Consider the following 26,828-nt stretch of genomic DNA (forward strand, 5'->3'; position numbering starts at 1 on the left):
TTGTTGTCATTTGTCTCTAGGAATTTTCTGACTTCCTCTTTAATTTCTTCAGTGATCTCTTGGTTATTTAGTAACGTATTGTTTAGCCTCCATGTGTTGGTGTTTTTTACATTTTTTCCCCTGTAATTGATTTCTAATCTCAAAGCGTTGTGGTCAGAAAAGATGCTTGATATGATTTCAATTTTCTTTAATTTACCGAGGCTTGATTTGTGACCCAAGATGTGATCTGTCCTGGAGAGTGTTCCATGTGCATTTGAGAAGAAAGTGTAACCTGCTGTTTTCAGATGGAATGTCCTATAAATACCAATTAAATCTATCTGGTCTATTGTGTCATTTAAAGCTTGTGTTTCCTTATTCATTTTCTGTCTGGGTGATCTGTCCATTGGTGTAAGTGAGGTGTTAAATTCCCCCACTATTACTATGTTACTGTCAGTTTCCTCTTGTATAGCTGTTAGCATTTGCCTTAAGTATTGAGGTGCTCTTATGTTGGGTGCATATATTATATTTATAATTGTTATATCTCCTTCTTGCATTGATCCCTTGATCATTATGTAGTGTCCTTGTGTCTTGTAACATTGTTTATTTTAAAGTCTAGTTTTCTGATATGAGTATTGCTACTCCAGCTTTCTTTTGATTTCCATTTGCATGGAATATCTTTTTCCATCCCCTCATTTTCAGTCTGTCTTTGCCCCTAGGTCTGAAGTGTGTCTCCTGTAGACAGCATATATATGGATCTTGTTTTTGTATTCCATTCAGCAAGCCTGTGTCTTTTGGTTGGAGCATTTAATCCATGCACATTTAAGATAATTATCGATATGTATGTTCCTCTTACCATTTTCTTAATTGTTTTGGGTTTGTTTTTGTACGTCCTTTTCTTCACTGTGTTTCCCACTTAGAGAAGTTCCTTTAGCATTTGTTGTAGAGCTGGTTTGGTGGTACTGAATTCTCTTAGCTTTTGCTTGTCTGCAAAGCTTTTGATTTCTCCATCGAATCTGAATAAGATCCTTGCCAGGTAGAGTAATCTTGGTTCTTCCATTTCATTACTTTAAATATATTGTGCCACTCCGTACTGGCTTGTAGAGTTTATTCTGAGAAATCAGCTGTTAACCATATGTGAGTTCCCTTCTATGTTATTTGTCATTTTTCCCTTGTTGCTTTTAATAATTTTTCTTTGTCTTTAATTTTTGCCAATTTGATTACTATGTGTCTCGGTGTGTTTCTCCTTGGATTTATCCTGCCTGGGACTTTCTGCGCTTCCTGGGCTTGGGTGGCTATTTCATTTCCCATGTTAGGGAAGTTTTCAAATATAATCTCTTCAGGTATTTTCTCAGGTCCTTTCTCTCTCTCTTCTCCTTCTGGGACCCCTATAATGTGAATGTTGGTGTGTTTAATGTTGTCAGAGAGATCTCTTAGGCTGTCTTCATTTCTTCTCATTCTTTTTTCTTTTGTCTATTTCATGGCAGTGAATTCCACCATTCTGTCTTCCAGGTCACTTATCCATTCTTCTGCCTAAGTTATTTTGCTATTGATGCCTTCTAGTGTGTTTTTCATTTCAGTTATTGTATTGTTCATCTCTGTTTGTTCTTTAATTCTTCTGTGTGTTTGTTCTTTATTTCTTCTAGGCCTTTGTTAAACATTTCTTGCATCTTCTCGATCTTTGCCTCCATTCTTTTTCCGAGGTCTTGGATCGTCTTCACTATGATTATCCTGAATTCTGTTTTCTGAAAGGTTGCCTATCTCCACTTCATTTAGTTGTTTTTCTCGGGTTTTGTCTTATTCCTTCATCTGGTACATAGTCCTCTGCGTTTTCATTTTGTCTGTCTTTCTGTGGATGTGGTTTTTGTTCCACAGGCTGCAGGATTGTAGTTCTTCTTGCTTCTGCTGTCTGCCCACTGGTGGATGAGGCTATCTAAGAGGCTTGTGCAAGCTTCCTGATGGGAGGGACTCCTGCCAATTTTTTTATGGCATCTTCATCATTACACAGGGCAAAGGCTGGGAAAATAACGGGAGAGCTGAGACTGTACCTGCAGCTCCCCTTGGCTCTGCAGAGTGCCAACCACAGTTACATTAGCCTGACTCCTTATTTATTCCACTTCTGCCATCACCTGGCTTTCTACTATAGCTTCCTAAATAGGAGCTCCTAGATATATATATTTTGGTATGCTATTGCTAGAAAATATTACTGCATAAAAAGATTTGTTTCTGTTCTTTCTATTCTGTTCTATTGGCGTTGTGTATTCCTACACCAATGACTGAGATCTTTAATGATTATATATTTATAGTAAGTCCTGGTATTTTGTGGGCAAGTTAACCCACCTTGTAATATATGAGAATTTATTTGTTTTTGGTCTTTGCACTTTCTTGTAAATTTTAGAGTTAATTTGTCAAATTCTACTATTGCACTCAAGCTGTACATCAAATTTGAGAGATTTACATATAGGATATCAAGATACATCTTTTTGTTTACAAACATTAAATGTCGCAATTTTGGAAAGTTTTGTAATGCTTACAATCAGTGTTCATGATTTTCTTCATAAAGCTCTTATTCATTTTTGTTAGGTTAATCTTAGGTACTTTGTATTTTTATGCTATGTTATTTGTATCTTATAAAATATTTTAAAGCTATTGCTAGAGAAATGTAACAAATTTCTGTATATTTTCCATCTACAAACCTAGCTACATTATCATAATGGTTAGATTTTTATTTCCTACTTTCATAATTGAAGTATCTGTAAATGATTGCCTAAATTTTCTTGCTTTCCAACTTGTAATACTTTCTTCTTCTTGCCTTGCTACACTGGGAAAGACCTCTAGAATAATACTGAATAGACAGTATGAAAGCAGGCATTTTGTTTTGTTTTGTTCCTGATATTAAGGGGAATGTTTTCTTGTTTCTTGTGATTAGTCAGCCTGCCTTTCTGTCTCTCTTTCTCTTTCAAAACCATGTATCAGGTTAAAGGATGTTTCCTCTTCCCATAATATTTTTTCATGAATATTTGTTTTTATGCTTCCTAAAATTCTTCCAGCCTCTGCCACTATTGCCTTATTTCAAAGCCATTTCTATAGTTTTAGTTATGTGTTGCAACAGCACCCTACTTTCAGGTAGCAAAATCTGTATTACTTTTTAATTTGCTGCTCAGTGGGTTGCTTTATTGGCTGCTTTAGGGTTTACAGTCTTGTTTTTAACTTACTGTAGTTTCTATTCAAATGACATTGAATCACTTCATGTATAAGAATCTTGAAACATACTTTCATTTGTCCCTTTCTGGCCTTTGTGCAATTGTTTTTATGCATTTTACTGCACAACACATTGTTATTAATTTTGCTGTAAAATATTACCTTTTATAGAGATTTAAATAACAAGAAAACAGTCTTTATATTTACCCACATAATTATCATTTGTTCTTCTTTGTGTATTTTCTTATTTCTATCTGGTATCATTTTTCTTCTCCTTGAAGGATTCTTTATCTTTTTTATTGTGCAGGGCTGCTGCTGCTGAATTCTTTCACCTCTTTGATTTCCAGACAAAAAAAAATTTCTTTTGCCATCAGTTTTGAAAGATATTTTTCCTGGATAAAGAATTCTAGGTTGAGTGGTTTAAAGATATTGCTCCTTTGTCTTCAGGCTTGCATTATTTCTTAAAAGAAATCTGTTTTCTTGTTTATTCTTGTGTGTATTCTGCTTTTCTCCGCTGTCTGCTTTTAAGATTTTCTTTTTATTCCTGCTTTTAAATAATTTGATTATGATGTATCTTGGGGGGTAGTTTTCCTTGTACTGTTGTGGATTTGTGGATATACAGTTTTCATCAAAGTTGAAAAAAATTGGCCATTATTTCTTCAAATAGTTATTCTCTTTTCCCACCCCTTCTCTCCATGAATTCCAACTGTAAGTATATTAATCCACTTGAAGTTGTCCCACAACTTACTGATGATCTGTTCGTTATTTTTTAGTCTTTTTTCCCTTTCGTTATTTTAGTATGTTTTGATTGCCAGTATATTAGATTTTTCTTAATAAGAAATATGTACCAAAACTCGTGTTTAAACTGGAAAATTATTTGTCAGCCTTAACAATTCTCATTAAAAATGTATTATTATACTTATTTTCTATATTTTATAGGAATTGTTACACTTGAGGTTTAACTTGTGATAACTTTGCTACAGTGAATTTGATATCTGTTGGAGGTTGTGGTCTGAAATAAGAAATGATCTCCCAATACCTAATAGTGTCTATTATTAAGCTCATCTAAAATTTTCAATACTCTAATTGTCAAATTTTTTCTATACTTTCTTGTAGAAAATAATCCAGTACTACATAGCAGTTGAAGAATACTTTAAAACCTGTGGTCAGTTCTGCTCTAATATTTGTTTTGAAATGCACATTTGTTACAACATGACAGAACAGTTTGAGCATAATGTGACTTTTACATTTGCTTATGCACAAATTCATCTGAAAATAGTACTAGGTGAATGTAGAAAAACAGCTTCTACAAGCTTCTTCGGTTTACCATGTGTATTGTGTACCACACCAGTCCACATATGGTGTTACATCCAATTTCAGATAACCTTCCTTCCCATACTGCATAATAACTCACAAGTTGAAATCTGTTTGATGCTCATTTCCAAAAACAAGCTTCATGTCTTATTCAAGATAAAGAGCTATGTTTCTTGTAGTATGTATTTCTTAATCATTTAACTGTATAAAGCTGGATTAATGTTCTTATTAAGTTTTTATTTTTTTTAATGTATCATCGACAGTTTTTTTGTGTTCTGTGCACCTTACCCCATTTTCCTCGTATATCCTGCAGTTTTTATCATATGATTTTTCACAGTGAGGTGATTTTCAGGATGTTGTATGCAATGTTATAGCAGAACTGACTGTAATTTGTCAAGGAATTTAATTGTTTGATATGTATTAGCTTATTTGCAACTTACATTCTGTAAAGCACTATAACAAACATTCAGCCTATATCATTAATTTTGTTTTGCTTTTATTCAGATAATTTCCCTTGAAACATAGTATAGTGATTCTCAAAGTAAAATGGCAATCTTAGTAATGTGTATTATCATGTATTTACCTATAATTTATGGTCTCCTTAACTGTTTATTTCTGGCTTATATAAAACTACATAGAAAACAAAGGCTACAAGTGAGCGACAAAAGAAAACTATGAAAATGGAGAAGAAAAAAGACGAAGGAATATCTGAAGATTCAGAAGAGTAAGACATAAAGATACTTGTTAATATTTTTTACTTATAAACTTATATTTTCATTTTATACAACTTAGGGTCATATAAATATAACTTATTAACAGGTTTCTAAAAAAGCATAGCATTAGCAAATACATAGTTTTATAAGCAGACCAGGATATGATTATGGGAGAAAGCTGAGAAGGGAAGAGCAAAGAACTAAAAATGGGTTAGAGTAGAATAAATCACAAGATATTCAGGAATAGGTAAACAATTAAATACAAATAATTTTAGGGAAAAAAGGATTTACAGTGTTTTCTTGATGGTTTAGCTAATGATTTGTAATTTGTGTGTTAATCCCTCTCCCCATTATGGGCTCTTCCTTTTTACTGTACTTCTTGGTTGTCTTATTTTATTAAAAAAAGTATCTGTTTTTAATGTATCTGGGTTATTGTAAAGTGGCCTTACCAAGAGAATATTTTCTTTACTAATATAAAATAACTTGTGCAGTTGGAATTTGCTTGATCAAACCCTCATATAAATATATAGCTTATTAACAAAACTATGAATTCAAACTTTATAGAGTTCCACAAATTCTGAAAAGAAATTCATCAGACAAATGGCCTTTTCTTGAGAAAAGAAAAGATGACCAGAGAAGAAAAAATGACTAATGTACTTTGGAAATCCTTTTCCCATATCAACGTACCATATTTTAATCATACCAACGAGATGTCAGTTTGAGAAATGTTATTCAATTATTTATCATTTAACCTTTATCAATTTTATGGCTTTTAAAAATATGAATTTCTTATGAAATTTTACTTTCTTTTTTATTCAAGTATAATTGGCTTATTATATTAGTTACAGGTATATGACACAGTAATTTGATATTTTAATACATTACAAATTGATCACCATGATAAGTCTGTCACCACACAAAGTTATTATGATGTTAATGACTATATTCCCTATGCTATATATTACATCCCATGACTTATTGATTTTATAACTGGCATTTTGTATTTCTTTATCTCCCTTACCTATTTAAATTATTCCCCTTCCCTCCTCCCCACTGGAAACCACCAGTTTGTTCTCTGTACCTATGAGTTTGCTTCTGTTTTGCTATGTTTGTTCATTTGTTTTTTAGATTCCATATATAAGTGAAATCATACAGTATTTGTCTCTTTGTCTGACAATCCATGTTGTCACAGATGGCAAGATTTCATTCTTTTTGTTGGTTGAGTTATATTACATCATATATATGATATCTATATCTATATCTGTATATACACACATACATACCACATCTTCTTTAGCCATTCATCTATTGATGGGTACTTAGGTTACTTCCATATCTTGGCATTTATAAATAATGATGCAATGAACATAGGGGTGCATGTATTTTTTTGGGATAGTGTTTTTGTTTTCTTTGAAAAAATACCCAGAAGTGGACTTGATGGATCATATGGTAGTATTATTTTTAATTGTTTGAAGAACTCCCATACTTTTTTTTATAGTGACTGAACCAATTTACATTTCCACCAACAAAGCACCAAGGGTTCCTTTTTCTCCACATCCTTGCAGCACTTATTATTTGTTGTCTTTTTGATAATAGCCATCCTGACAGGTGTAAGGTGATATCTCATTGAGGGTTTTTTTTTTCTTTTTTTTTCTTTCTTTTTTTTTTTTTCTGGTACACAGGCCTCTCACTGTTGTGGCCTCTCCCGTTGCAGAGCACAGGCTCCGGACGCGCAGGCTCAGCGGCCATGGCTCACGGGCCCAGCCGCTCCGTGGCATGTGGGATCTTCCCGGACTGGGGCACGAACCCATGTCCCCTGTATCGGCAGGTGGACTCTCAACCACTGCGCACCAGGGAAGCCCCTCATTGAGGTTTTAATTTGCATTTCCCTGGTGATTAGTAATGTTGAGCATCTTTTCATGCACCTGTTGGCCATCTAGACACCTTGTTTGGAAAAATGTCTATTCAGGTTCTCTGCCATTTTAAAATCAGATTTTTTGGTTTTTTTGATGTTAAGTTGTAGGAGTTCTTTGTATTTGGATATTAACTCCTTATCACATGTATCATTTGGGAATATCTTCTCCCATATAGTACGCTGACTCTTCATTCTGTTGCTAGTTTGCTTTGCTGTGCAAAAGCTTTTTTCAGTTTGACGTAGTTCCATTTGTTTATTTTTCCTTTTGTTTCTCTTGCCTGAGGAGACATATACCAAAAATATGGCTAACACCAATGTTGAAGAGTGTACCACTTATGTTACCTTCTAGGAGTTTTATGGTTGCAGGCCTTATAGTTAAGTCTTTAATCCACTTTGAGTTTACTTTTGTATATGGTGTGAGAATGTAGTTCAGTTTGATTCTTCTACAATACATGTAGCTGTTCAGTTTTCCCAACATCATTAATTGAAGAGGCTGCCTTTTTCACATTGTATATTCTTGCCTCCATTGTCTTAGATTCATTGACCATATATGTATGAATTTATTTCTGGGCTCTCTACTCTGTTTCATTGAACTGTGTGTCTGTTTTTGTCCAGTGCCATACTGTTTTGATTACTGTATCTTTGTAGTATAGGTTGATATCAGGGCACATGCTACCTCCAGCTCTGTTCTTTCTCAAGATTGTTTTGGCTATTTGGGGTCTTTTTGTGTTACCATAGAAATTTTAGAATTATTTGTTCTAGTTCTGTGAAAAATGCCATTGGTATTTTTATAGAGATTGTACTGAGTCTGTAGACTTCTTTTGGTAGTATGTCATTTTAACAATGTTAATTCTTCCACTCCATAAGCATAGAATATTTTTCCATTTGTTAATGTTATTTTTAATTTCTTTTATAACTTTCTTACAGGTTTCCAGGTTCAGGTTTTTTACCTCCTCAGTTAGATTTATCCCTAAGTACTTTATTCTTTTTGATACAATTATGAGTGGGATTGTTTTCTTAATTTCTTTTTCTGATAGTTTGTTGTTAGTGTGTGAAACCCAAGAGATTTCTGTATATTAATTTTGTATCCTGCAACTTTACTGAGTTCACTTATTGTTTCTAATAGTCTTTTTTGGTAGCATCTTTAGGATTTTCTAAATGTAGTATCATGTCATGTGCAAACGATGACAGTTTTATTTTTTTCTTTTCCAATTTGAATTCCTTTTATATCTTTGTCTTGTCTGATTGCTGTGGCTAGGACTTCAGTTTCAACATTATGTTGAATAAAGGTGATGGGCATCCTTGTCTTATTCTTGATGTTAGAGGAAATGTTTTCAGCTTTTTCTTGTAGAATATGATGTTGGCTTTGGGTTTTTCATATAGTACCTTTATTATGTTGAGGTATGTTCCCTCTGTATCTACTTTGTTGAGAGTTTTTCTCATAAATGGATTTTGAACTTTGTCAAAAGCTTTTTCTGCATCTATGAAGATGATCATATGATATTTATTCTTTGTTTTGCTAACATGGTTTATTATGTTAGTTGATTTTTGGATGTCAAATTATCCTTGCAACCATAGTTAGAATCCCACTTGATCATGGTGTATGATCCTTTTAATGTATTGTTAAATTTGGTTTGCTAATATTTTGTTGAGGATTTTTGCATCTATATTTATCAGTGATATTGATTTGTAACTTTCCTTTTTTGTGGTGTCTCTAGCTGGTTTTCATATCAGGATGATGCTTGTCTCAGAATGAGTTCAGAGTGTTCCCTCCTCTTGAAATTCTTTGAATAGTTAGAGAAGGGTAAGTGTTAACTCTTTCTTAATGGTTGTTAGAACTCACCTTTGAATTGATCTGGTCATGGACTTTGGTTCATTGGGAGTTTTTTGATTACTGATTCAATTTCATTTCTGGTAATCACTCTGTTCATATTTTCTATTTCTTCCTGATTCAGTCTTGGGAAATTGTACATTTCTAGGAATTTATCCATTTTTTCTAGGTTGTCCATTTATTGTGTATAATTGTTTGTACTAATCTCTTATGTATTTCTGTGGTGTCAGTTGTAATTTCTCTTTCATTTTTTATTTTATTTATTTGGGACCGCTCTTTCTTTTTTTCTTGTTTAATCTGGATAAAGTTTTGTCAGTTTTGTTTAACTTTTCAAAACCAGCTCGTAGTTTCCTTGACCTCTTTTATTTTTTCTTTTAGTCTTTATTTGATTTATTTTTGTTCCAATCTGTATTATTTATTTTCTTTTACTAATTTTGGGCTTTATTTGTTCTTCTCTTTCTAATTCCTTTAGGTGTAAGGTGAGATTGTTTATTTGAGATTTTGTGTGTTTGTTTCCTGAGGTAGGGTGCCAGATCCTGCCTCATGTGGTGGTTGCTGGCCTGCTGGTGGGCAGGGCTGGGTACCCAGGCTGGGGGTCAGGGGCTCCTTGGGCTACTGTCAGCCTGCTGGTGAGTGGGTAAGCCCCTGGTACTAATAGTCTAGAGGGAGGATTCCAAAATGGTGCTTGAGAGCACCTTGTCCTCATGGTAGAATGAGCTCCCCAAAATGGGTGCTGCCAGCCTTTGTGTCCCCAAGGGGAGTCCCAGTTGCCTCCTACCTCTCCAGGAGGCTCTCCAAAATCAGCAAATGGGTCTGACCCTGGCTCCTTTTAAATTACCACCACTACGCTGGGACTCAGCATGTGAGATTTTGCATGTCCCAGAAGAGTGGGATCTACGTTTCCTACAGCCCTCCTGCTCTCCAATATGCAAGCCCTGTTGGCCTTCACAGGCCAACAGGGCTTGCATATTGTTCTTGGGGCTCATCTTCTCAGTGTTGGACCCCTGGGGTAGGGAGTCTGATGTGGAGCTCAGACCCCTCACTCCTTGGGGGAGAACAACTGCAATTGTGATTATCTTCCCATTTGTGGGTCACCTACCCAGGAATGTGGGTCTTCACTATACTGAGTCTTTACCCCTCCTATCCATCTCATTGTGGTTACTTCTTAATATCTTTACTTGTGGACAGTCTTTTCTGGTAGTCTTCATGTCATTCTCATCAATAGTTGCTCTGTAAATAGTTGTAATTTTGGTGTGCCTGTGGGAGGAGGTAAATTTGGGGTCTTCCTACTCCATCATTTTGGGTGCACCTCTCAAAATTTCATTTCTTTAAAATGGTTTAAGTACTCATCAAGAAAGCAAAGTAGTCATGCAAATATCATAAAATATCATGATATATTTTAAAACATTTTTTTTTTTTCAGGAAGAAGTCTATAGTGAAAGAGCTTAAAGTAAAAGAAGATATGCCTCAAGTCCAGGTAACACAGAATCTCTCTCTGTGCATCTAAATGTGATTAATAAGGCTCTGATAATTGTATATATAGACAATATTAGTATGTATATGAATATAGGTGTGTATGTATGTGTGTTTGTGAGTGATATGTGTACTAAATTTCTTCCTAAGATACTTCTTTCTTGTCAGTTGACTTTTCTCAGCAAGTTTCGAAAACCAAATGTTAAATTTAGACACACTTACTGTCAAGGTTATGAAAATTATCATACTTCACTCAATTATAGGCAGTATCATGGAGGAAAGAACATCATATTATGAGTCAGAGCAGACTTACTAGTTAAGTGACATTAGACAAGTCCCTTTAACCTACTTGAACTTCATATTTTTCATCACTAAAATGGGTAAAACAATAACTTCCCTATCTATTTTAAGAAGGTATAAGAGATGCAAGAAGCAAATAGGAAAAATTTTCAGAGATTGTAAATATAGCCCACTCTTTTTTATGTGATCCAATGAAAAGAATACAAGTAACCCTTTGTTTCATCTTGTCTTTGGTAAACTTTCTTTTGCTACAAGTTAACTTTTTAACTATCAGAGCATCATGTCACCCATTTGGTCACTCTCATCCCATGAGTGGCTGGACTTAAGTGTCCTACAAGTATGTACCTGCATGATTCAAGAATCAAATAACATAAATTTGCAAAGAAAATGAGAGTACTGCTTGAAATATTGAATATAAAATGAACAACTTTATGGTATTAGTTTTCTATTTCTGCATAACAAGTTACCTCACATTTTACAGCTTAAAACAATTTAAATTGTCTCATAGTTTTGAATGGCTTAGGAGTCTGAGCATGGCTAATCTGTGTCCTATGCTCAAGGCCTCACCATACAGCAGTCAAGGCGTTGGCTAGGCTCTGCTTTTTTTGGTCACTTGGGATCCTCTTCCAAGCTTAAGTTGATGTGGCAAATTTCAGTTCTGTGCAGTTGTAGGACTGGGGCATTTAGCCATGTGGCCTTCTCCATAAGCAGTTTACATTATAGCATCTCACTTCTTCTTTAAGGCCAGCAAAGAGTCTCTCTTTCTTGCTAAGACAGTCTCATGCAATATAATATGATCATGAGAGTGACACCTTATCACCTCAGCTATATAGTTGATCCTTGAACGACATGGAGGTTAGGAATGCCATCCCCTCCCTCACAGTTGAAAATCTGCATACTGCTATCTCTGCCTCAAAAACAAAGGAATTGATAAATGACTCACCAAAGGGCAGGAAGGCGAAACAGCTAGGGTAGAGTCAGGACTCAAACCCTAGTTATTTTATTTTATTATTTTTTATTTTTTATTTTTTTTGCGGTACGCGGGCCTCTCACTGTTGTGGCCTCTCCCGTTGCAGAGCACAGGCTCCGGATGCGCAGGCTCAGTGGCATGGCTCGTGGGCCCAGCCGCTCCGTGGCATGTGGGATCTTCCCAGACCGGGGCATGAACCTGTGTCCCCTGTATCAGCAGGTGGACTCTCAACCACTTCGCCACCAGGGAAGCCCCAAACCCTAGTTCTTTTGATTCCACATATTGTGATCTCTAATCGAACACACTTTTCCCTATATGTAGTTGATATAAAGATCTGTAAAATGAAAATATAGGTACAGTATTCATTGAAAAATATCCTTGTATAAGTGGACCCAGGCAGTTCAAACCCATGCTGTTCACAGGTCAAATATATAATACAGTCTAGTAAGTGGATTGGCATCTCATCACTGTGCAATATTCTGTTGGCTAAAAGCAAGTCACAGGTTGTATTCACACTAAAAGGAGTGGATTATACAGAGCATAACTTTAGGGATGGAGATCATGGAGGCCATTTTAGAATTCTGCCTACCATACCAGGTGATTTTATATAGAACAGCATTTTGTGTGTATTTTAAAAACATTTATTATAATTCCATTTTTTAATTAATATTGTAAGTCTTGAAACTAGTGTTTTAGTTCATTTGGGCCATGTCTTAGTCCCTTCAGACTGCTTTAACAAAATGTCAGGGATTGGGTAGCTTATAAACAACAGAAATTTATTTTTAACAGTTCTGGGGGCTAGGTGTTCAAAATCAGAGTACCAGCATGATGGGGTGAGGGTCCTCTTCTGGCTTTCAGAATTCTTGTATTCTCATATGGCAGAAGGAGAGCTTTCTCAGGCCCCTTTTATAAGGGCGTTAATCTCATTCATGAAGGCTCTGCCCTCATGACCTAATCACCTCCCAAAGGCTTTGCCTCCTAATATGATCACAGTGGGCATTAGGATTTCAACATAATGAATTTGGGGGCAGGACACAAACATTTGGACCATAGCAGGCTTCTGTAACAAAATACTTTAGACTGGGTAGCTTAAATAACAAACATTTATTTCTCACAGTTCTGGAGGTAGGGAAATCCAAAGATCAAGTCACCAGCAGATTTGGTGTCCAGTGAGAACCTGATTCCCGGTTCATAGATGGCCATATTCTTGCTGTGTCTTTACATGGCAGAAATGGCAAAGGAGCTCTCTAGAATCTCTTTTATAGGGTGCTAATTCCATTCATGAGAGTACCACCCTCATGACCTATTCATCTTCCAGTGGCTCCACCTCCAAATACCATTACATTAGGGATTAGATTTCAGTATATGAATTTCGGGGGGGCACAAGCATTCAATTTGTCGCAGATAGTGTCATTTAAATTTTTTTTTCTGAATTTAAAATAAAAATTTTCTGTGTGGGTATAATATTTTCTGGAGAAGGTCTGTGGATTTAATGAGAATTTTAAAGGAATTTGGGAATTTATCTCCCTCCTCCAAAACTCCATTATGAACTATCACTGATCTAGACCATTTTACAGAGACCAATAGAAGCTAAAATGTGACTTGCTTAGTTTAGAGAACAAATTGGTACTGAAATCTGAACTGCAGACATGGCTCTCTGAATCCTGCTTAGCATTTGCAATTATAGTCAGTCCTTGAACAACATGGGTTTGTGCTGTGAGGGCCCACTTATACATGGATTTTTTCCAATAAATATGTACTGTAGTACTACACAATCTGTGGTTGGTTGAATCTGCAGGTGTGGAACCATGTATACAAAGGGCCAGCTGTAAATTTATATGTGGATTTTCCATTGGGTGGGTTCCTGTAACCCCCATGTTTTTCAAGGGTCAGTTATAGGGAAAATGTATTCGGTTTTGCTTCCTCAGGCAGGCATGGGTATTAGAATCAGTTGGTATTATTATCTATCTGTCCAAGTAAGTATAATGTTTGTAAAATTTTTTAATAAGTCATGTAAAACTATATTTTAGTTTTTTTACATGACATAGTTTTTTTATTAGCTGTTCATTAGGGTATGGATTGGATTTTGCAGTCAGGGAGAACAACTAGAGAGTTTTTGCAATAATTTAACTCAGTGATAAACTAGTTAATTAGAAGTTAAATATATTAAGATAGAAATGTAAATAACATTTCTTATAATCCAAATTTTACTGTTGCCAAATGGAAAGATTTAATTTTATAAAAATATTAATCCCTTAAAATTAATAAATGTACTGCATTTCTAGTCAGAATTCAAAAAGGACTTTTTTAAAAGGGAGAAATGATTTGAAGATTATGTAGAATTTACCTGTAAAATTATCTAGGAGCCTTTTAAAAAATGGTAGTTCTTTGACCAGTTTCCAAATTCCTTTTGAGATTATTGGTGCATCTATTTTTGTAGTTTATATTTTCATATAAATTTATCCATTTCTAATGGTTTTTCAAGTGTACTGCTTGAATTTTACGTTATATGTTTTTTTTCTGTATCTCTATTTCTAACTTCTTTTTCCATTTACAGAAGTGTTTGTTGTTTTTTCCTTTCCTTTTAATCAGGTTGGTCAGGGGATTATAATTTTTATATAAAAATAGGTTTGGAGTTTCACTTAGCTATTTTACTGTTTTATTTCTTGTTGCTGTTACTGTTTGTTTTCTACTTAATTACTCTAACCTTTATTGTTATTAATTTCTTCTGCCACTTTTTGTCTTTGGTTTATTTTTAGTTTCTTTTCAAATCTGTATTAGTTATATAGGTAGTTTATTTATTTTTACATTTGTTTAATTACAGTAAACAATATTGAGGCTACACATTTTTCACTGAATACAACTTCATTTGTACTTTATAGGTGTTTGAGTTTTTCTTTGTTTCACAAAAATGTTTTTAGTTCATCTTTTCATTGTTGGTTTACCTTTTTATAGAATTAACATCAGAAAATAGTACATAGAAAGTCCATACTTTTTGAAAGTTTTAAAAGGTATGTTTTGTGGTCAAGTGCATATGTTTATTTCAGTTTTCTATTACTCTATAACAAAGTACAACTAATATTTAGAGGTTTACTACACCAATAGTTAATTATTTCTCATTGATTTTTGGGTTGGCTGGGCTTATCGGGATGATTCTTCTGCTCCATGTTGTACTGGGGTCACTCATGTAGCTTCATTCAGCTTTAGAATGTTTAAGATGGCTTCCTCAAATGTCTGGTGGTAAGTGGAATGGCTAAGGGCTGAATCTTTCTTTCATGTGGTTGATCATCATTTAGCAGTCAAGCCCATGTATCATTACACAGAAGCTGGACTCCAGTAGGTCAAAAGAAACTGCAAGACCCTTTAAGACCTGCACTCAGAAGCCTTAGAACATAATTTCCCCACATTTTACTGGTTAGGGGCCAGCCCAGACTCAAAGGGAGGGAAAATATATTCTACTTTTTGATGGGAGAAAGAGCATATGTAGGTAGGGGTGGTACAAATTATAGATGGTCATTTTTGGAAATAGTCTATGATAGTCTTCCCTCTGGCTACATGTTAATATTTCTCCCACATGCAAAATGTACTCACCTCTTCCTTCTAAAATCTCATTACATTCTAGTTTTATCTTGAAGTCTAAGATCTTATCATCTATACCAGGTCTAGATATGGATGAGGCTTCTTGGCACAGCTCCTTTTGATCTGGAGATGTGTTATCTAAAAAGGCAAGTGGTGCAATCACTGAGGAAAACAGTATGAAGGTTCCTCATAAGACTGAAAATAGAACTGCCACATGATCCAGCACTTCCACTCCTGGGTATATATTCAAAGGAAACAGGAATATTAATTTAAAAGATACATGCACCCCAGTGTGTTCATAGTAGCATTATTTACAATAGCCAAAATATGGAAACATCCTAAGTGTCCATCAACATATGAATAGATATTATTGATATATATATATCAATAATATATATATACGTGGTATGTATATATATGTGTATATATATATTTATATATAATGGAATACTATTCAACCATAAAAAAAGAATGAAAATTTGCCATTTGCAACAACATAGATGGACCTGAAGAGTATTATGCTTAGTGAAATAAGTCAGAGAAGACAAATACTGTATGTTACCATATATATTGGAAATCTAAAAAATAAACAAATAAATATAACAAAACAGAAACAGACTCACAGATATAGAGAAAAAAACTAGTGTTTACCAGTGGGGGGCAGCATAGAGGTAGCGGATTGAGAGTTACAAACTACTATGTATGAAATACATAAGCTACAAGGATATGTTGTACAGCACAGGAAACGTAGCAGAAAAAAATAAATAAACAGGCAATTTATTGTATTTTTACCACCCTCCAACACATGCCTAACATGTTACTGAGAAAAGAATAAGATGACTGCAAGAGACACTATTATTCAAAAGAGGGGGAAACAGAAAGCACATGATTCAGGGCAATTCTGAAATCCAGCCAGACACTCGTCACTAGTTCTCTTGACTCTCAGGGTGGGGAATGTACCTAGATTAGGGTCTAGTTTTGCTTCCCGGGAATGATTTCCCAATTCATTGTTATAAGTAGCCCTTGATTTTATGGTATGGTACATTGAATCCACTGTCTGACTCATCATTCTTTTTCTGTAAGAAATGACCCATGTTTGCAGTGGAATAATGCTCTTAGCCTGCTTTCTGCTCATAAAAAATTAGGGATCTGGAGATTGCATTTTGAAATGTCCCTGTCCCTTTTAGTCTAGTATGATGGTGTTTCTCTTAAAAACTGTTTTCCCTGTATGTTATTGTGGTGCATTCTTTTTTTTAATTTATTTTATTGAAGTATAGTTGATTTACAGTGTTGTGTTAATTTCTGCTGTACAGCAAAGTGATTCAGTTATACATATATACATACATACACACTCATATATGTATATATATTATTTTTCATATTCTTTTCCATTATGGTTTATTACAGGGTATTGAATATAGTTCCCTGTGCTGTACAGTAGGACCTAGTTATTTATTCATTCTGTATATAATAGTTTGCATCTGCTAATCCCAGACTCCCATGGCATCCCCCCCCACCCCTTGGCAACCACAAGTCTTTTCTCTATGTTTATAGTCTGTTTCTGTTTCGTAGATAAGTTCATTTGTGTCATATGTGTATTCTTTTACCCAAAAGTCAATATACATGATTCTTTCTAAGATAGATCTTATTTTACTTAAGTTGTTTTAGGCTTCTGCAGGACAGTACCCTCAAGATTATAAGTTCTTTTGTCTAATTAGGAGCATTTTTGAAGAATATTTAAATCTTTCTGAGATTTTAACAAAGGGTTTTATAGCACACCCTTGATTTGACTTTTACTCTGAAGCTACATTTCATTGTCAATACCATGGTCTTGATCTTTGTCCTAAAGTAATTTCTTTGTTTGAGAATTTTTTTTGAGAACGAGAGATAGTGTCCTGGACCCTCTATATATTTTCTAATTTTTGCTTTAGAATTGATCAGTTCTTTCTTTAACTCTTCTTTCTTCTTTCAGTACCTTATTATATATCCAACCCTAATATAAGCGAAACAGTTCTTTTATCATTCTGGCTGGAAATTTCCTCAGCCACATCCACAAGTTTAGTAGGTATGTTTTTAACCTTGCAAGTTACTCCAGCCCCGAGTTTTGTGAGTTGTTCTGTCACTGTGTAAAAGAGTTCCTTCCCCCCTTTCCAGCCCCCAGTATCAGTTTTCCAACCTCACTGCCTTTTATAGCCTCCACTAACAGATTGTTTGCCATTCCTCCAGGCTTCACCTATAGCCTTCTTCCTACTTTTCTGGTATCCAACAATAGTGTCTTTACCACCCTTCAACTTCTGCTTACCTGCTGGACCCAAAGCCAGTGCTAAATGTTTTTAGTTTTTGTTGTTGCATCACCTTGCTTGCAGGTGTTTCTATTACTGCATATCAAACTACCCCCAAATTTAGTGAATTAAAACAGTAATGGTTTATTATTTCTCACAATTCATGGGTTTGCTGCACTCAGCTGGGCAGTGTCTCTGTTTGATGTCATGTTGCTTAAGGTCTGTCAAGTGGCTGCATTCATGTGGGAGCTCAGCTAGAGCTAGAAATGTCCAAGATAGTTTTTCTCACATGTCTGTTGCCCTGTCATTCACTAGTCTAGCCCAAGCTTCTTTATATGGTGACTGGGAACCAAGCAGGCAAAAGCAAAAACAGTTAGGCTTGTTACAGGCTGGGATTATAAACCCTTGAAGTTTTTTCAGCTTATTCTGTAAGGAAGTCCTAGTCAGTAGGCTAGTCCGTATTCAGGGGGAGGAGTGGCATAGAGTAGGAGAAATTGTCTGCAGCCATTTATGAAAGTAATCCAACACAATATTCAATTTTTGTAAATGTTCTAATGACATAGTGCACATTTTCTGTTGCTAGATATACCAGTCAACTTTTCATTAATAACAAATTACTCCAAAGCTTAGTGATTTAAAATAGCAGATAGTCGTTATTTCTCTTAGTGGCTGGATAGGTGTTCTCTCTGGGCAGGCATGGTATGTATGGAATCCCAGCTGGGGCATCTGGGACAGATAGGACCTCTTTTAGTCTTATCTTCCAGGAGGCCAGCCCTGGGTAGTCTACAGAAGGATTCTCAGTAGAAAGAGAACAAAACAAAGCTGGAAGACTTTCTTGAGGCCTAAACTCAGACCTCAGATAGTGCTATTTGCATTGCATCCTATTGGCCAAAGCAAGTCACAGGCTAGCCTATTTTCAAGGGGTGAAGAAATAGATTTCACCTTTGGGAGCTACTGCAGAGAATTTATGGCTATTTGTAGCCTACCACAGTGGGGTATATATTTTTTCCCTTTCTTTCTGTCCTCCTCTTATTTTCTCTCTTTACAAAATTCAATTACATCTAGGTTATTTTAATTCTCTGTACCTTTATTAGAAAATAGGCTAGACTGCTATATAAAGAGATCCCATATAATTCAATGGCTTAAGCAAGATAGAATATTATTTTCCTCTCATTGAAAGTTTGGGTAAGTGGTTTCAGGTGGGTATAATAGTTTGATGTTTCTGGGACCCCGTCTCTTCACTTCTTGCTCTTATTTCTCATTGAAGTCTAGAAATTTTTATTACATCTTAAATTTTAAAATTTATCTCAAGGAAGTTTTATTTACCTATTTATTTTATTATTGTTTATCTTTCTTCTTCTTTTTATCCCTCTGGAACTGATATTTCAATATTATAATTCCTAGGTCTGTTCTTTTATTTTTCCCCTTTCATTTCTCCTGAAGCAATTTGTATATGTATGTTTGTGGGTTTTTTTTTAAATTATAGTTGATGTACAGTATTATGATAGTTTCAGGTGAGCTACATGGTGATTCCACATTTACATACATTATGAAATTATCACCATGATAAGTCTATTAACCACCTGTCCCCACACAAAGTTCTTACAATGTTATTTACCATATTCCTTCAGTGTATGTAACATTCCCCATGGCTAATTTATTTTTTAACTGGAGGTTTGTATCTCTTGATACCCTTCACCTATTTCACTCCCCCCAACCTGGTAATCACCAATTTGTTCTTTGTATCCGAGTCTGTTTTCATTTCATTTTGTCTGTTTGTTTTGTTTTTTAGATGATAATATAAGTGAGATCATATGGTATTTGTCTTTCTCTGTCTGACTTATTTCACTTAGCATAATACACTCTAGGTCCATCCATGTTCCAAATGGCAAGATTCCATTTTTTATGGCTGAGTAATAGTCCATTGTGTATGTGTATATATGTGTATGTGTTCATCTTGCATTTTCTTTATCCATTCATTTGTTGATGGACACTTAGTTTGCTTCCATATCTTGGCTATTGTAAATAATGCTGTAATGAACATAGGGGTGCATATATTATTTGAATTAGTGGGGTTTTTTGGCAGGGTAAATACCTAGAAGTGAAAATACTGGATCATATGGCACTTCTATTTTTAATTTTTTTGAGGAATCTCCCTGCTGTTTTCCACAGTGGCTGTACCAATTTACATTCCCACCAACAGTGTATTAGGATTCCCTTTTCTTCACATCCTTGCCAACCCTTGTCATATATATATTTATTTATTTATTTTGGCTGCACTGTGCGGCATGTGGGATATTAGTTCCCCAACCAGGCATTGAACCTGTGCCCCTTGCAGTGGAAGTGTGGAGTGTTAACCACTGCACTGCCAGGGATGTCCCCAACCCTTGTTATTTCTTGTCTTTTTGATGATCATTCTGACAGGTATAAGGGAGTATCTCACTGTGGTTTTTGTGTGTATTTTCCAGATGATTAGTGATGTTGAGCATCTTTTCATGAACTGATTGGCTATCTGTATATCTTCTTTGGAAGAATGTCTTTTTAGGTACTCTGCCCATTTTTTTAATAGATTGTTTGTCTTTTTGATATTGACTTGTATGAGTTCTTTGTGTATTTTGGATATTTACCCCTTATCCGATATATCATTTGCAAATATCTTCTCCCATTCAGTAGGTAGCCTTATTGTTTTGTTGATACCTTCACTGCGCAGAAGCTTTTTAGTTTAATGTAATTCCGTTTGTTTATTTTTGCTTTTGTTTCCCTTCCCTGAGGAGACATATACAAAAAATATGGCTAAGAGCAGTTTCAAAGAGGTTACTGTCTATGTTCTCTTCTAGAAGTTTTATGGTTTCAGGTCTTACATTTATGCCTTTAATCCATTTCAGGTGGATTTTTTGGTATATGGTGTGAAAAATAGTCCAGTTTGACTCTATTCCATGCAGCTGTCCAGTATTCCAAACACCAGTTATTGAAGAGGCAGTCTTTTCCTCATTGTATATTCTTGCTTCCTTTGTCATAGATTAGTTGCCCATATAAGTGTGGCTTTAGTTTGGGGCTCTCTGTTCGGTTCCATTGATCTATGTGTCTGTTTTTGCTCCAGTACCATCCTGTTTTAATTAGTATAGCTTTGTAGTACAGTTTGAAATCAGGGGATGTGATACCTCCAGCTTATTCTTCTTTTCTCAAGATTGTTTTGGCTATTCAGGATCTTTTATGTTACCATAGAAATCTTAGAATTATTTGTTCTTATTTGTGAAAAATGCCATTGATATTTTGATAGAGATTACATTGAAGTCATTGAATTCCTGGGGTGGTATGGTCATTTTAACAATATTAATTCTTCCAATCCACAAACACAGAATATTTTTCCATTTGTGGAAATTCTTTCATCATTCTTATAAATTTCAGGGTATGAGTCTTTTATATTTTTGGTTAGATTTATTCCTAGGTATTATATTCTTTTTGAAGCAATTGTAATTAACATTGTTTTCTTAAGTTCTCTTTCTGATAGCTTGTTATTCTGTATACTGATTTTGTATCCTGCAACCTTAATAGTTTTTTGGTGAAGTCTTTGGGGGTTTTTATAATAGTATTACATCATTTGCAAATAATGACAATTTTACTTCTTCCTTTACAATTTGGATTATTTTTCTTGCATAATTGCTCTAGCTAGGACTTCCAACACTATGTTGGATAATGTGGTGAGTACGGGCATCCTTGTCTTGTTCCTGATCTTAGAGGAAAGGTTTTCAGCTTTTCACCATTGAGTATTATGTTATCTGTATGTTTGTCATATATAGCCTTTATTACATTGAGGTACATTCTCTCTATACCCACTTTGTTGAAATTTTTTATCAAAAATAAATGTTGAATTTTGTCAAGTGCTTTTCTGCATCTATTTAGATGATTATGTAATATTTATTCCTTGTTTTTTTTTTAATGTGGTATATTACATTGATTGATTTTCGGATGTTAAACCATCCTAGCATCTCTGTTTGGAATCCCACTGAATCGTGATGTATGATCCTTTTAATGTATTGTTGAATTTCATTTGCTAATACTTTGTAGAGAAATTTTGCATCTATGTTCATCAGTGATATTGACCTATAATTTTCTTTTTTGGAGTGTTTTTGCCTGGTTTTGGTATTGGGGTAATGCTGGCTTTGTAAAGTGCATTTGGAAATGTTCCCTCCTTCTCAGTTTGTTGGAGTAATTTGAGAAGGATATGTATTAACTCTTAAAACATTTGGTAGAATTCACCGGTGAAGCCATCACATTTGGAATTTTGTTGGGAGTTTTAGAATTTTTATTTCAATTTCATTATTATAAATCGGTTTATTCATATTTTCTATTTCTTTCTGATTCAGTCTTGGAAGATTGTATGTTTCTAGAAATTTTTTCTAGGTTGTCTAATTTGTTGGCATATAATTGTTCATACTGTTCTCTTATGGTTATTTGTATTTTTGTGGTGTCAATTATAATTTCTCCTCTTTAATTTCTGATTTTATTTATTTACACACTCTTTTTTTTCTTGATGATTCTGACAAAAGTTTTGTCTGTTTTGTTTTCTTTACAAAGAACCACCTCTTAGTTTCATTGGTCCTTTATGGGTTTTTTTAGCTTCTATTTCATTTATTTCTGCACTGATAATTATTATTTCCTTCCTTCTACTAACTTTTGCTTTGTTTGTTCTTTTCCTAGTTCCTTTAAATATAAAGTTATATTGTTTATTTGTGATTTTTCTTGTTTCTTAAAGTAGGCCTGTATTGCTGTGAATTTCCCTTTTAGAACTGCTTCTGCTGTGTCCCATAGATTTTGGAGTTGTTTTTCATTTTTCTTATTTCCCCTTTGATTTCTCCATTGGCACATTGGTTGTTGAAGTAGCATGTTGTTTAGTCTCCATGTGTTTGTGTTTTTATCCAGTTTTCTTCTTGTAATTAACTTCTGGTTACATACCACTGTGGTCAGAAAAAATGCTTGGTATGCTTTCAGTCTGCTTACTTTTATCCAGACTTGTTTTGTGGAATGGAATGTTCTGTATATATCTAGTAAGTTCATCTGATTGAATGTGTCATTTAAGGCCTGTGTTTCCTTATTGATTTTTGTCTGAATTTTCTATCCATTGATGTAAGTGGGGGTATTAAAGTCCCCTACTATTATTCTATTGCTGTTTATATCTCTCTTTATTTCTGTTAATATTTGTTTTATATATGTAGGAGCTCCTATGTTGCATGCATAAAGTTTACAAGTGTTATATTCTCTTGTTGGATTGATCTCTTTTGTTACAGTCTTTTTAAAAGTCTACTTTGTCTGATATAAGTATTGCTACCCAGCTATCTCTTTGTTTTCATTTGTATCATTATCTTTTTCCATTCTTTCACTTCCATTTGGTAGGTTTGAGTGAGTCTCCTATAGACACATATATAATGTTTTTTTTTTTTTAATCCATTCAGCCACCTTATATCTTTTGAATGGAGAGTTTAGTCCTTTTACATTTAAAGTAAATTTGACATGTATGTACTTATTGCCATTTCGTTAATTGTTTTCTGGCTGTTTTTGTAGTTCTCTGTTCTTTTCTTCCTCTCTTTCTCTGTTCTCATGTGATTTGATTGTTTTCTTTAGTTTTAGTTTTTTTTCTCATTTTCTTTTGTTTATCCACTATAAGTTTTTTCTTTGAGGTTACTGTGAGGTTTTCATATAACATCCTATGTATATAACAGTCTCTTGTAAGTTGATAGTAAATTATGAGTTACATTCCAAAGCTTTATATTTTTTACTACCCCCCAAGGTTTTTATATTTTTGATGACACATTTTACATATTTTAATTCTATGTACCCCTTGACTATTGTATTTTAATTACTTTTACTACTTTTGTCTTTTATCCTGTGTACTTGCTTTATAAGTGAACCAACCATCTGCTACCTTTATTATTTATTTACCTTTTCTGGTGAGATTTTTACTTTCATATTTTTTCTTACTATTAATTAGTTCCTTTTCTTTTTAGTTTAGAGAAGTCCCTTTAACATTTTTCTAAGGCTGGTTTAATGGTGATAAACTTCTTTAGCTTTTGATTGTGTGTAAAACTCTTAATCTCTCCTTCATTTCCTAATGATAACCTAGCCAGGTAGAGAATTCTTGGTTGGTTTCTTTTTTTCTTTCAGTACTTTGAATATGTCATTCCACTCCCTTTTGGCCTACAAAGTTTCTGATGAAAAATCTTTTCATAGCCTTATGGGGTTTTCCTTGTACCTAATAAGTTGCTTTTCTCTTGCTGCTTTTAAGATTTTCTCTTTATCTTTAACTTGTACCATTTTAATTACAAAGTATAGCGGTGTGTTTCTCTTTGTGTTCATGTTATTTGGAATTCTCTTTGTTTTCTGGACCTGGATGTCTGTTTTCTTCCCCAGATTAGAGAATTTTTCAGCCATTATTTCTTCAAGTAATTTTTCTGGCCTTTTCTCTCTCTTTTCTCCTTTTGGGGACCCCCATAAATGCAAATGTTATTTTGTTTAATGTTGTCCTAGAGGTCCCTTAAGGTATCCTCACTTTTTAAAATTCTTTTTTCATTTTGCTGCTCTTTCTGGGTGTTTTCCATTGCTTTGTCTTCCTACTTGCTTATTTGTGCTTCTTTTTCATCCATTCTGATGTTGAACCTATCTAGCTTGTTTTTCAGTTCATTATAACTTCCTGTTTGGTATTTTCTTATATTTTTTGTCTCTTTGTTGAAGGTCTCACTATGCTCATTCATTCCTTTCCTGAAATTGGTGAGCTTTTTTATGATCATTGCTTTAAAATCTTTTAGGTTGAAACTCTTTTAGGTTGGTCATCTCTGTTTTATTAAGGCCTTTTTCTGGGGATTCGCCTTGGTCTATAGCTTTGAACATATATTCCTCTGTCTCTTCATTTTGCCTGTCTCTCTGTGTTTGTCTATAGGTATTAGGGGAAGTAACTACCTCCTGCAGCCTTGAAGGAGTGGTCTTGTGTAGGAGCTGTTCTGTGTGGCCTAAAAGTGCAATCTTCCCTGACCACAAGAGTCAGGCACTTCATGGGCATCCCTCACAGTGGGCTGCATCAACCAGCTGCGATGCAACCAAGGCTGGTGCACAGGTTTGAGTCACTTGCCTGTCCTGGTTGTAGCTAGGTCTCTGTGTGGGCTAGGTAGAACTTGGGGCCCTTGCCTGGCCAAGTTGTGGCCTGTTTACTGCATGGGCAGAGCGGGGTTCAGAACGTTTACCCATCCTGGTTTTGTGGGGGGTGCTGTTTGATTAATTCTTGAAGTGTTTCTGTTATCGATGGTGTGCCATGCCCTGTCAGTGTTCCAAGGGGAGGAATCTGATTTAACACCTAGTTTCAGGTTGATTGGATGCCAGGCCCTCAGGTAGTAGCTTTTAAAGTGTGCAGATATATACTGTGCTGTGGGGCCACAATTGTAATCCCTGCTGGTCTCCAGACCAGGAGATCTGGAGGTGTCCCCTGGGCAACATTTGCAAAAAGCAAAGCTCCTGATGAGTATATAAGCTCCTTCCTCAGAAGTCTTGTCAAGCTGTGGTGAGGCCAAGGGGGTACACAAACCTGATGTCTCCCTGGTTACGTTTCCTGGGAGTGTGTCCTTAGCCTCCGCAAGTGTGGTAAACCTGAAGCCTGTCCCTCAGGGTGAAGCTCCAGGCTGAGGGTGGTGGCCTGCCAATAACTGTCTCCATGTTACAGTCCCATGGAACTCAGGAACACCAGCCCCATGGGCCACTGGGGCTAAGTGATCAGGGGGTTTCCCTTGTGTAGATTGTGTACTCCCACTGGCTTTAGCTGGGTAGCTGGAGAGTGTAGGGGGTGGGTCTTGCTCTCTTGCTTCAGGAAGGCAATGGGAAAATGACCTGACTGCCTGCCCACAGGCTTTAGCAATGCAGCATTGAGAGTGCCTTGTCTGTGTGCATGCATTGGGTTTAGACCCTGACTTCTCAGTCTTGCCACCCTCAGTTTAGGGGGCAGGGGAGTGTTGAGTCAGATTTAGGCTGGGAGAGGGATAATACCATGACTGCTTGCATTCATCAGCCCCAGCCAGAGGGAGGGGGAGTATAGTAGTTGCCTGCACTTGCAGACTTTAGCTAGGTTGCAGGAAAATGCTGTGACCATTCGTTCCTATCCATCCTAGCCAGGGAGTGGGGGAACACTGCAGCCTCTGGAGCTCTCTGGCTTCAGTAGTGCAGTGGGGTATTGCCATGATTGGCTCACCCCTGCATCCAAGCTGTAAGCCTGTGCTAGCAGGTTAGGTGGGGAGTGCAATAATGGTGTCTGACAGTGCTTCTGTTTCTGGGGAGTGTTTCTGTTGTCCACCACCCCTCCAGCTGATGCTTTTAGATTTGAAAATGACTCCTCTTCACATATAATCATGACACTTTTCAGACCGCTGTTATTTCCCTGGGTCTCCAGGTGAGTGAGACCACATGTCAACCCTTTGCGGGGAGGGGGTTCTCAGTTTTCTATAGCACTTTGGGACCGTTGGATGTCAGCCCCATTGGTTTTCAAAGCAAGGCATTTCAGGGGTTCCTCTCTCTGGTGTAGATCCCAGGAGCCAGGGTGCTTGATACGGGAGGCATCCCTTGCTCCTCTGGGAAAAGTGCCTGTCTGGTGAGATCCCTCTCTAAAGTGTGCTGTCATGCTGGGGGTAGGGTTTCTGGTGAGAGTGTTTCTTTGCCTCTCCTACCTGTCTTGATATAGTCCCTTTTTATTCTTTGTTGTGGAGCACTTGTTTGGCTAGTTCTAAAGTTCTTTTCAGAGGGAACTGATCTGTATGTAGGTATATATTTGCTGATTCCATGGTAGGAGGTAAGTCCAGGCTCTTGCTGTGCCCCATCTTTAACCACCTTTCCTGTAAATTTTCTTTTCTTTTAAGAGTAAGTCTCATTTTCCTGTTTCTTCAGATTCAAATAATTCTTAATTGTATCTTGGATATTGTGAATGTCATGTTGTTGAAGCTCTGGATTCTGCTATATTCTTCTTATGATTGGTACTATTTTTGTTGATTTATTTTGCTTTAATTTATTATTAACATGATTGAGTGCAAAATGAAAATTCTGTATTTAGGCAGCAGCTTAAATCACATTTAATTTCTTATAGCTTTGCTAGGCTGTTTAGAATCTTCCTTATGCATATATGCTTAAGGGGTCAGGGGTAGATTTGTGTAGTTTGTACAAATGGTTTCGGGCGCCCTGTCTCCAGCTCCCTTCTTTGTGTGATTTCCCCTAACCTTTCCAGTGGCTGTGGTTGCCCTGAACT

General features: G+C 35.6%; 1 protein-coding gene across 26 annotated transcripts in view; it reads left to right on the forward strand.

Moving 5' to 3' along the window:
* CCDC7 (coiled-coil domain containing 7) overlaps nucleotides 1–26,828 on the forward strand; it is a 287,188-nt gene that overhangs the window by 70,319 nt on the left and 190,041 nt on the right. For all 26 annotated transcript variants that reach the window (XM_029236341.1, XM_029236344.1, XM_029236348.1 and 23 more), the window contains 2 exons: nucleotides 5,130–5,215; nucleotides 10,373–10,427. In XM_029236341.1, the coding sequence (XP_029092174.1) occupies nucleotides 5,130–5,215; nucleotides 10,373–10,427 (141 nt within the window). The remainder of the gene's footprint in view (nucleotides 1–5,129; nucleotides 5,216–10,372; nucleotides 10,428–26,828) is intronic.

This window comes from Monodon monoceros, unplaced genomic scaffold (genome assembly GCF_005190385.1).
Source record: "Monodon monoceros isolate NGI ecotype Baffin Bay Population unplaced genomic scaffold, NGI_Narwhal_1 Super_Scaffold_21, whole genome shotgun sequence".
Taxonomy (NCBI): domain Eukaryota; kingdom Metazoa; phylum Chordata; class Mammalia; order Artiodactyla; family Monodontidae; genus Monodon; species Monodon monoceros.